General features: G+C 55.3%; 1 protein-coding gene across 1 annotated transcript in view; it reads right to left on the reverse strand.

Moving 5' to 3' along the window:
• Window positions 1-12,419, reverse strand: part of ARID1B (AT-rich interaction domain 1B) — a 303,856-nt gene that overhangs the window by 177,526 nt on the left and 113,911 nt on the right. Inside the window, exon 5 of the mRNA XM_056126314.1 lies at window positions 3,866-3,976. Within this exon, the coding sequence (XP_055982289.1) occupies window positions 3,866-3,976 (111 nt within the window). The remainder of the gene's footprint in view (window positions 1-3,865; window positions 3,977-12,419) is intronic.

Below are 12,419 nucleotides of genomic sequence, written 5' to 3' on the forward strand. Positions count from 1 at the left end.
TTGCGGTGGAAGGAAAATCCTGAAACCGAGAGCGAAATGTGTTTTAGGGCTTTTGAAAGAAAAGTTCTATTATCTGGGTAGCATCAGGTGAGTGAAATCAATCAGCCAGAGGCCGACATACTTAGAATGGCCTCTCGCAAAGGTGAGATATAATGAAACTGCGAAGAGGCCTGTCAAATGCCTGAGAGCAGAACTGGCCCTCAGTAGGACACTTCACACTGAGCAGGGCAGAGGGGAGAAGCCAGGGAGGATACAGGGCAGGAGGAAACTGGGGACATTGGTGAAAAGTAGTGGGCACCGGTGAAGGGGTTGGTGCTGGACTAATATAAGCCTGAAAATCAGAAATATCTTTGTAACTTTGTGATTCAATTGAAAAAAAGGGGGGGAAGGAAAAAAGAAACAAAAAAAAAGAAAGAAAAAGAAAAAAATAAGTAAGTAAAAAAGTTCTATTAGGGAAAAACTGCCCGCATAAAGCACTGTGAATATTCCGAAAGAATCCCAGTCTAACAATAGGGGAGCCAAGGCCACTAGAAAAGTAACTAAGGAAAAGATGAAGAGGAAATGCCTCCAGGATGGAAATGGAGCAAGGCCCACAGAGCCCACGGGGTTCTCAGTCCGGGTCTTGGGGCGTGAAGGAAGAAGCACTCAATGTTGAGGAGGGAGAGTGAAGTCACGGTACCTTCTGAACCTTCTAAAATTAAGTTACTTTGCTTAAATGCCAGCTTTATTTCATGGCAACATCAGAGGCAGAAGGGGGAAAAACTATAGCTGGAATGCCCAAGTGCATATTCTAAGAAGACAGAGCTCTTAAGCTAATTTTTCTATCACGTGCTGCATGCTAAGCTCTGTTAATAACAGTAACAGCGAGGGCTGGTGTGTAAGTTAATGCATCTCAGCAGGGAGGACGCCGTCTAAAAGGTACAGAAGAGGAGGGCAGGACTAAGGAGCTTCCTTCCGAGATTAGGTCTGAGTACGTTAAGTGCAAAGTAAATATTGCAGGTCACGGCCCCACAAAAACACGAGGACACACACTAATTTCCTGGTCAATTGCTTGATGTGGACGAGTGGAGACCTCGCCTGCTGGAGAATGGAACTGGGCTTGCCAGGGTCTGTCCTCAAGAACTTAATGACATGCAAATACAGGCCATCACAGCCTCCAACCACGGAGAGGGGACAAACTGAGGAAATCAGGAACTGGCGGACCAAGGGAGTGTTTCGGTTTCCCGGAACTGAAAGTCAGCTGTGTAAGGAGCGTGCTCAAAGGGAGAAGAGCAGGCAGAGAGAGTCTCACAAACGCTACCAACAGAAGCAAAGGGGCCAAGGAATTAACGACTGCAGAAGCATTCCTGGTGTGTGCGCGTGTGTGCGCGCGCGCGCACACACACACACACAGACACACAACAGGAGCACACACGCAGAGTACAAAGAACAAATCTGCATTAGAACTCAGCACTCCTTTTCTAATGCTAAGGTTCTCTCCGCTTCAAAGGAGGAAGCCTGGTATAATAAATACGAATCTGAAGTGAAAACACAAAACTACAAAACTTCTCTTGCTGGCAACCAAAAAGGAAAAAAAAAAAAAAAGAGGCACTAAAATCTGCAAAAGCCTCAACAGCACACTCAGAGGCGGTAAGACACAGGCCTGCTGTACCGAGACTCAGTCACGTGGAAGAACTCAGACTTTTAATAAAAGTAACACTGAGACAGCTGCGAGGGCCACACGGAATGCCACCAACTGCCTGCACTGTAATTACTTTACACAGTCCAGCAATAGAGCAAGGCAGCATCCACATCCGAGAGAAGCATTTGCTCACCCCAGATATATAAACTTTCCACAAATGAGGCCTGGTGAAAGGACGGGACACGCTCTGCGTTCATCCACACAGCCGACTCGCAGCTGAGCCGCCGGCGGGGAGGGGTGAGTGTGTGTGTTTTTGTGTGTGTGTGGGGGGGGGGCTGCTGGCGTTTATTCAGTAACTGATAAACTCACCACAAAGCCTAGAGGCGGGCTCTCGAAAAGGGCCTACTTCCATTCAATCTGCATCCCAGTTTTCTGGGAGTGACAGAAACAGGAGGAAGTGAACAGCTGAGGGATGTCTTCTTTGAGCAATCGATCCCTAAGGGGGTGAGCAGGCGCAGGGCACAGGCGTTGCACGGCCAAGGACCCGAGTGTGCTCCCTGCCAGTGTCTATTAGGAGTAGCCCACCTGCTCTTGGGAGACAAGCAACGTCAAGAGGGGGCAGGCGGCGAGGGAGGGACAGACAGAGGTTCTCTCCAGGTACACGCAGAACAAATCCAGAAAACTTCCAATGAAGCCCTCGGTTGACATCTGAGACTGCTGACCCCTCCCCATAACCAACAGGAGAGCCCCCAGGGAGGGCCAGCCACCTGCTTCAGGACCAGGACAGAAGGAAGCCCAGCCCAGGGGGCGGCTCTTGGGCAGCTCTGAACACATCATCAACACAGAGAAACCTGCCAGGCCGGGCGGAGCTTGCTGCCTGCCCGCCCTGAGTCTAGTTAAACTCCGGAGAGCATAAGCTGACTTCCACTCACCCCAAGAACACAGCACACCAGGTTCCCATTCTCTCTCTCTCTCTCTCTCTCTCTCTCTCTCTCTCTCCCCCCTCCCTCCCTCCCTCTCTTCCCCCCCTCCCTGCCTCCCTCTCTCCCTCTCTCCTCTCCTCTCCCTCTCCCTCTCCCTCTAAATGAGGTGCTAAAGAAACAACTTGGAAGAGCAGGAAACATTCAATCCATCACCTTCTCATTCCTTCCCAGACCAAGTACCTACTAAGTAGGATAAACATCCTGCCCTGATTAAAAGGAACCACAACAAGGTCACAGTAGAGTGGGTGTTTGCCTGGCACACACAAAACCAGGTTTGACCTCCAGCATCCCCTGAGCATAGCCGGGTGTGGCCCCCCCAAAACAAACAAACAAACAAACAACCACCCCCCCCACCACCACCACAATAAATATCGCTGGCTTCCCACCACAGAAATGAAAGCTATAAAGAAGCTGGGGTTTCAAACACACAGGCAACCCACTTAGAGGCCAGGTCCCGCCCAAGGGAGGGTGGGGGGGACAGACACACCCTGTCGCTTCTCTCCTCCCAAAGGCCCGGGGCGAGTGCTGCCCAAGGGAGGGTGCTGGGCAGGCCGAAGGCCACACAGGACACTCATTACAGATGTTTCTTCTCAAGAGTTCAGAAGAAATAAGAGTACATTGAGTCAATGTAAACACATCTGGCCGTCAATGAACCAGCTCCACATTCTCGAGGATTTTGCCTGCAACACCCTGTCACTATCTTTGCTCCCTCCATAAGCATCCCGGCCACAGGGCAGCATCTGCCGCCGGAAGTGCTCGTCAGGTGACCTTTCCAATTTGAGACCACAATACTTTCCTTCGGCTGAAAAATGACGAGAGGTGATTTCTCATTACTTCCAAGTCCCCAAAGAAATGGAAGCTACCACTTGCCGCTTGCTTCCATCACTTACGCCCGCTGCCACACACAACTTTCTCTGCGGTCCACTCTTCACCTGCACACCTCTCCCGGAAGCACCAGAAAGCAGGAGACTGCAACACGCGTGGCTGCACGCACGAGGCCATCCCCCGGCCGCCAACCGGGCAGGCCTGCCAGCAGACGCCTGCACTCAAGAGGCCGCGCACAAGAGAGCCAGCGAGAGCCACCGGGGACCCGTCCACTTCACACGGTAACACCCTCAAGGTACCGACTCGCAAATGTCTCCGTACTAGAAACGGAGTCCTGATACAACTCCCCCAAGTCCTGATACAAAGCGGCGCCAACGAGAACGAGAGCTTCTTTAGCGGAAGCAGAGCCCAGTGCGACAGCGCGCGAGTGTCTTACTGGTAGACTGGATGGTCTTTCCTGTTGGATTAAGTTCAAGTCTTCGTGGTTGGGCTTTCCGGGAGCCAGTGGAGGTTGAGACCTAGTTCCATAGCCTTCCTGAGACATGTCCTAAACGAACACAAACAGAGAGCACATCGTCAATCAGTGGGGCAGCAGTGACCAGATGAAGCAAAGGTACATCAAAAACTCAGTTTCTTACATTTAAATAGGCACATGAATATACCACACATGCACGCGGGCGTATCCGTATACACACACATATGCATATGTATGTTAAAGCTTTTGCTTCTTCAGCATTTCATAAAAGGTGAAGGCAAAGAAAAAAAAAAAACAGCCTAACAGTACAAAGTAAATACCAGAGCCGAGTTTTGTAGGATGGGGACTAGCTAGGGATGCGATGGGTCAGTAAGAGCCAAACTCGTTCAAACCAGAGCAAACCCCAAGTTCAGCTCGGATTCCGGCTGACCTGCCTCTACTATTACCTGGATGAATGACATGACCGCGATCAAGGCCAACACCACCGGCTTCTCTCATGCCCGCGTAACCCACAGAGCGTGGTCACGACGCTCGCGGTAGCCAGGGGTCCCGAAGGGCCAACAAAGGCCCCTGTGTAGAATTCCACGGTCACCGGGCGCCGTTCCCTAGGAGACCCAGGGACCAAGGAAGATCCCTGGAGTCCCCGTGCGGCTCTTCCCTGGCACGTCCTGCCTGGCTTCAGTACCAGGAAGGAGGGTCACGGGGCAGAACCCAGGGCCAACGGCAGACGCACTGGGGGCCGGAGGTGTGACTGCCGAGCCCTGCCCAGTCCCACCGGGGCAAGACGAGGAGCGCTGCTCACGGAATGCCAGAACGAGCCCCCCAGGGGGTGGGGGTAGCAGAATCTATCTCTGAGTGGCACACGGAGAGGGGACAGAAGAGTTGTCCTCAAAAACGAAATGCCCTCCTGTATGCGGGTGCTGAATTAAAGAGAGACCCTATACAAGCTCGACTTGTCCCGTTAGAGCCTCAAAACAGGACTTGGGAGAGGAAGCGCCGTCAGCTCTGAGGCCCGTTCTGAGAAGCGGCTGCGGTGGTCCCCTGCGCTCACACAGACACACGGGGCATCGCACGGTCTCCGCGGCCACTGGCCGGTCCCACGGCACCAGGAGCGATGCCCACTGCTGAGCAGTCCCGGGGGAGGGGGTGCCCACATCTACACGAGCTGGGCCCATGCTGGCTGACGACAGTCACCTGTGCCCAGGCTGGCGCCCCGTCTTCGCTGAAGCTCCAACTCCGGGACCACATCCCGCACAGGCGTGGCCAGGGGGCCCCTGCAGGGCGACCTGTGGGGGACGCGTCTCTCCCTGGCCCTCTCCCCCGCCCAGCGTCCACTTGCCGCCTGGACCCCGCAGCTGACCAGTGGGGCACAGAGCTCCAGCCAGTGGCCTCCGCTTGGTCACCCGGGCCTCAGGAAGGTACCGGCCGGCTTTAGAGGGGAAGGGCCCGGCTTAGTCCCACAGTACATCCTGAACCTGGGCGCAGCAACCCACTCTGCCTATCACCCTCATGGCGCAACCCGATGACCTGAGGCTTCACTGAGGGGGTGGAGGGACCCGTCACAAGCACCAGGACCCACGAACACATACAGGGCCCCAGCAGCAGCCCGCAGTCTCGCTCTGACCGTCCGCCTCTCAAGGGAGGCTTTGAAAAGAAAGGCCCCAAATGCATCGACGCCACCCAAGCTGCAAACCCCCTCGGCACCAAAGTCATCAAGTGCGGTTGGGGACGAAACCTACGCGGAACTGTGGGTGGGTGGGTAGGTACGCAGGGGGATGGGGCTTGCCCAGGCGCGTGTTTGGACAGAAGGATTCACTCCGAGGGCAGTGGGCGCTCTGACCCCCGGGGACGGGGCCGCCAGCCACGTGGGGTGGCCTGCAGTGTGTGTGGGCTTCCCATTCTAGAACTTTCTGCATTTCCTGGGATGTGCTTATTTCTACCCCCAAGAAGTACCTGAGGGAATCAGCCATCTAAGTGATGAGGGAAACCGGGGTGCGTGCACCCCGCAGCCCATGACGCAGGAAAGGAGAGGGGGTCCCCAGCACACACATCCCAGCGGTCCCAGCCTGCTCCCGGGCGCTCCCCACCCCTCTCAGACACTCATGGGCCGCTGCCCTTGCTGACAAGGGCTGTCCAGGTGGGGACGGCAGCCGTGGAGCTCAGAGACAGGCGGGCCACCGCTTCCCTGTCCCTCACCTAAACCCTGCCTGCAACCTTCCCTGTGTCAGAGGTGAAGGGGGAGGGGAGAGGGTCCGGGGAAAGCACCGGGAGCACAGAGGAGGGAGCACGGACAACACCCAGGACGGCGCTGCCCTGGGACTTCCTCCACCAAAAGCGTTAAAGGCTGTGGGGCGCCCGTCAGGGACACTGTCTGGGCCGGGGACTCCCTGTCGCCCAGGGCAGCGTGGCCAGGAAGGAGAACAGAGGGAAGGACGAGACCCAAGGACGGTGGCTCCAGGAGAAAGGCCAAGAGCATAAGTGCTTCTGTTTTCTTTTATTACGAAATGAATTAAATATTATTATGGCAACATAAGACACTTGGAGAAAGTGCGGTACAAAATGTCAAGGACACTTTGAAAAAATAAGTCACGAAGTTTGGGAAAGAGTCCTATAATGCAAGTCCCCCAGACCTACGAGCAACAAGCAGCGCAGACGCCCCCTCCCACGGGCTCCGGCCTGAGGGGCGCTCCCCCAGGCTGCCTGTGGGGATGGGCTGAGGACCAGCCCCAGGACACTGAGCTCGGCTGTGCAGGCTCGGGTTCAAGTCCCAGCACAGTCCACGCTCGGTCACTGCACCCACACACACACACACACACACATGCTCCCCCATCACTCAGCAGAGCTCATCCTGCAGTGTCCCAAATGGCCACTCGGCTCGCTGTCACACTGCCTGGTGCTACCTGCCAGGCTCTGCTGCTGGCGTGCACTGGGATGAGCTCTCAGGTACTCGCACAGTGCTCTCAGGTACTCGTGCAGTGCTCTCAAGTACTCAGACAGGCTCACAGGTACTCCCATAGTGCTCTCAGGTACTCAGACAGGCTCTCAGGTACTGCACAATGCTCTGAGGTATTCAAACAGGCTCTCAAGTACTTGCACAGTGCTCTCAAGTACTCGCACAGTGCTCTGAGGTACTCAGACAGGCTCTCAGGTAACTCAGGTATTCAAAAGTGCTCTTGTGTGTTCAGTGCGCTCATGGACTCAGACAGTGCTCTCACATACTCAGACAGTGCTCTGTGTGAACAGTCACTGCACAGGTGAGCAATCAGTGCTCTGTCCTGCATGCTTCAGAGCTTAATAAACGTCGGCTATAGTTGAGGGCACTATCTGGATGCTCCTGAAAGAACATGAATTTTTTTACTGCACACAACACATCACAAAAAAACAAAAACAACAGGTGTTGGCATGGATTAGGGGAAAAGGAACCCACTGCTGGTGAGAATGTTGACTGGTCCAGAGCTTTTGGAAAACATTACAAACTCTTCTCAAAAATCTAGGAATTGAGCTCCCATCGGACCCAGCAACCCCAGTTCCAAGCATCTACCCTAAGGGTCCAAAGACTCACCAGCATTCCTATGCTCACTGTAGAGTGCACTGTTCACAATGTCAAAGTCTGCAAACAACCTGAGTATCCAGGAACAGATGCTGGATCAAGACACTGTGGTATAAATCCACAACAGAATACTACTTCACTATGAGAGGAAAGAAGGTAGGAAGGAAGGAAGGAAGGAAGGAAGGAAGGAAGGAAGGAAGGAAGGAGGGAGGGAGGGAGGGAAAAGGAAGGAAGGAAGGAAGGAAGGAAGGAAGGAAGGAAGGAAGGAAGGAAGGAAGATGAAATCAGGTAACTCAGTGCTACATGAATGGGCCAGGAGAGTCTTGTGCTGGGGAACAGGAGTGGCACAAAGGCGACCCCCAAATCTGGGCACAATGAACGAGGCCCATTCCAGCTGAGTGGTGCCAGGCCCGGGTGCGTGTGTGCACGCGCGCGCATGCGTGTGTGTAAATTGGAAGCCGCTGTCCATGGCAGATGGCGGGTCCACCACAGGGAGGACACTGAGGGTGGCGCCGAGCGGAGGCGCCGTGTGCCAGGGTGGACGTGGCCAGCAGCATCACCCTCCCGGGAGCCTGGAGCCCACAGAACCCAGGGGCCAGGCCCAGCTGACGCTCCTGAGGTCCCCCAGCCGGAACCACCTGGCCCCGCCCCCAGCAGCCCGACACCGGGGCCTCCTGGGCACCAGGCCTGCTGGGCCTCAAGCTGCACGGCCCAGACGAGGAGGCCAGCACTGACACCTCGGGAGTGGGTGACCGCAGAGTCCCAGTGCCTGGGTCAGTGAGAGCCAGAGAACTAGTGCAACCCCGCGGGATCGGGAAAGACCACCACAACCATTCGGAAGAAGCGTGACCAGAGACATGGACAGCGGGGACAGGGCTGACCCCGTATACGGCCAACTCGGATTCCATCCCCACCACACACGGGGTCCCGAGTCCCGCGGAGTGACCCCCGCTTGATCCCAGAGTGATCCCTAAGCGCAGAGTCGGGAGTACGAACAGAGCAACACAGGGTGTGTCTCCAACCCCCTCCTCGCTCTCACTCAAAAAATAAACAGATGAAAGCAAAGACAAACGAGGGCTGAGGGTCCCAGGACCCCTCCAGCTCCTGTCTCAACCCCACAGAGATTCCGCGTCGCACGGGACCCCCTGTGTTCTCCCGCTTCCAAGAAGTGGCCAGTGAACTGGGGTCAGTGCGGTGGGAGGAGGCCGGGGGCAGCTCGCCAGCCCCTGCACACTCCAGGTACAGCTGCGAGTCCAGTGTGCAGGGGACAGTCCTGCTCACACATGCCAGTGCAGCAAGGCAGTCCCTGCCCATACCCGCCGCCGCTGCCGGCATCTGCAGATGAGCTTCTGGAATATTCCATACACAGAACATGCTACTCACAGGCCCCATGGAGAACCTTAATGCTAGGCACGCATGCGTGGGCGCGCCCGTGTGCGTGTGACTCTCATAGATAGACAGACAGACGGACAGACAGACAGGGTTTTCCTTTCCAGTCCCCACTCTGACACACCGAAGCAGGCACTGAAAGACAAGCGAACCCAGCTGAGAACAGCAGGAAACAATCCAGGGAAAAGCCCCTCCCTCGTGTGAGATTTAAATATCAGGGAAAGAAGATTATATGAATAAACATAATGAGCCCGGATGAGGCTTGTAAATGGTGCGCTACCCTCCACTGCACCCCTCGGGCTGGCGGGGAGATGGCACCCGAGAGGGCGGCGGAGGGGCGCCCCCCCCGACACCCCAATCCAGGAAGGGGGTCCGGGACCCACACCACAGGGCAAGGGGGAGAGGGAAAGGGCGAGAAGCTCCAGGTGAGAGGACAAAATGAAGGAGGGAAGATGAAGGAGACGGGGGATGAAGGAGGGGATGAGGGAGAGGGAGGATGGAGGAGAAGAAGAGGAGGATGCAGGAAAGAGAGGATGGAGGAGAGGGCGGGTCAAGGAGAAGGGGATGAAGCAGAGAGGGATGAAGGGGAGAGGCATGAAGGAGAAAGAGGAAGGACTGAGACCCTCGCCTCCGGTTGGCCGGTGGGCCCGTGGGGTGGGAGCAGGGGCTGAGTGTCCAGTGGGCCCTGGGCTCCTGGGCTTGGAGGCACCGTCCATTGGGTTCTGGGCTCCTGGGCTGTGGGGGCAGTGTCCAACGGGCCCTGGGCTCCTGGGCTTCCGCTCCTGGGGCCTGGGCACTGCCGGGCACAAGCCCCGCCTGCACCGTGACAAATGGCCACAGCCAGCTGAGCTGCTGGCCGCACAGTCACCGGAAGGCCCCTTGACGAGACCCCAGCTGCGCCCACTCCAGGCCGGGCTGTGGCTCCCAGGCGGCCTGGCTCACAGAAAGCAAGCGACGAGTACTATGACTGAGTAAGTACTGCATGCATTATTACTAAACAAGTACTCCCGGGACGGGGACTACATAATTCCGGGCTTCCTGGCTTTGTTTTCCTGGTGTTGGATTGGGGGCCGTAGCCTGGGTAGGGAGGGGCTGGTCCTGCCGCTGGGCTCGACCCGGTCAGCCCCTGAGCCCCCGTTCCTCCTCCTAAAAAACACTGCGAGCATGAAGATGCCGAATGGCAAACCCACGCGGTTCAGACTCCCAAGTGAAACTGCGGACGTGAAAGCGACAGCCTCTGGAAGTTTCCATCGGAACTGCTCTTCCTGGCGGACAGACACGAGAAGGGGCAGTGTTGGCGCTGATGGACGGTCAGCCGCTGCCGGCCCGCCAGGGGCACTGTCCCATGCATTCGTGACACCCTCCCACAGTTCTCTTCGTTCCTTTCCAGCTGCTGTCCCCTGCCCGGCCCCATTTATTTATTTTTACTTTTTAAAAACAAAACAACGCACAACTGACTGCGCTACGTATATGAAGGGATACGGCGAGGGCGGCGAATTCTGCCCGTGCTCGAAGCTGGTGCTGAGCTTGAAGAGGGAGACAGGGTTGCTCTCCCAGGGAGAGGGGGAGCCCCCCTACAACCCTCCGGGGCTGACGCCAACCCAGCATCACAGAGCGTCAGGACCAGTGGTGAGCGCCCCGGAGGCCCTGCCCGGACGGGTGCTCAGGAGATGTCCTCTCCTTGGAGGCTGAGGAGTTCTCGAAACTTCAAAGGAACTCCCTCCAGCCACGGCTCAAAGACAGCGGCAAGCAGGGAAAGAGAGACGAGAGGAAAAGGCCCAGGCAGGTCTGCTGGCAAAGGGTGATCGCCAACCGGCATCCCAAAGCTTCTTATTCCTGCCTCTAGTATCTGAATGCTAGCTAATTAGCAACTGACGGCAGTGAGTGACCAATGTCCTCTCTGCTCCTGGTTAAAAAATCTCATGGAACAGATCACATGATCTGACATGGGGCTCCGTGGCTTAACTTGGGCCTTCTTTGGTTAATTTTCCCCAAAGTTGTCGAGCAAGACACAGCTTATAGATGGATATTGTCCTGGAATTATATATATATATTTTTTTCAAATGAACTTAGGCCAATAACTAACTGACAACAGCGGAAAGGGAACGCTCACATGGCAACTGGTCACACTCACACAGCAACAGGTCACGCCCACAGTACTTGGTGTCTCCCTCGGCTTCAGTGACTTCAGGTGACAAGCCACTGGTTCTGAAGCTGCACCCTTCCCGTTCCCGCGTCATCTCCTTTGCCAAACTGGCTGTGTGTTGTTTCAGGTGACGGTGTTCTCTGTGGAGACGGCTGAATAAGGCGGCATTTTGGGAACTGTGGGCAGGTGTGTGGCTACTCGGTCCTCGAGGGGACCGGCCTCCCACAGAGTCGTAGCCATGGGTCCCCGCCAGCCCACCTGGCACTGAGGCAAGTCAGTGCACCTTTGACCATCATCATGAAGGCTGCCTCAGGCCCTGAGCAAAGGGCAGCAGCGCCTTCCGTCCGGCCGTGGAAACTATGTCCCTGGGAGCCAAGCGTCAGCACTCAGAGCAGAACCGCCCCAGCACACGGGCACTCACTCTTCGGGGTCCCCACAGGAGGGTCCGAGAGCTCTGTCCCGGGCGGCCCTGCAGGCCAGACGAACCCTGGGCCTCACTGAAGCACCAGCATGGAGAACATTCTGGACAGAGCTGTTCCATAAAGGATGGTTTTGCTTTTCCTAACCAGCTGCTTGGAAATTTCCCCAGCAAGCACATGAGGGATTTTTTGTCACTGCTACTAGTGTGTGTGTGTGTGTGTGTGTGTGTGTGTGTGTGTGTGTGTTTTAAATATGAAAGATAGCTACACCTTGAGAAGCGTGTTACAATATCCAATTTTTCTCCTGATACTAAGATGAGACATGGATGGGGGGAGAGGATGACAGGCCTGTGCACACAAAAGCTTTGATGCTCAAGGCCACTCGCTCCTCACTCACTTGGGCCGAGTCTCACTCACAAGTAAACCTATTCCTGGGTTGCATGGCATCGAATCGTAAGACGCTCCCTACCTACTCTCCAAGAGTACCACACAACATTTGATGCTGTTCAAATAGTAGGCAACCGATCATAGAGGGAAATATGTATGCATATATATATCACTGTAGCACTGTCCTCCTGTTGTTCACCAATTTGCTCGAGCAGGCCCAGTAACGTTTCCATTGTGAGACTTGTTGTTACTGTGTTTGGCATATGGAATATGTCACGGGGAGCTTGCCAGGCTCTGCCGTGCCGGCGAGATACTCTCGGTAGCTTGCTGGGCTCTCCCAGAGGGACAGAGGAACGAAACCTGGCTCGGCCAGGCCGGCTGTGCGCAAGGCAAACGCCCTACCACTGTGCTATCTCTCTCTCTCTCTCTCTCTCTCTCTCTCTCTCTCTCTCTCTATATATATATATATATATATATATATAAGTTCACATCACTCAACCTTTAACAACACATTGGTGATACCCTAAAAAAGATCTTAAAGGCCCTTGCTAAAACAGAATAATCTCCACACTGTTTTCTCTATGGATACTTTTTTGTAGCATTTTTCAGCGGTTTTTCATAACA

This window comes from Sorex fumeus, unplaced genomic scaffold (assembly GCF_029834395.1).
Source record: "Sorex fumeus unplaced genomic scaffold, SorFum_2.1 ptg000061l, whole genome shotgun sequence".
In the NCBI taxonomy this organism is placed as follows: Eukaryota; Metazoa; Chordata; class Mammalia; order Eulipotyphla; family Soricidae; genus Sorex; species Sorex fumeus.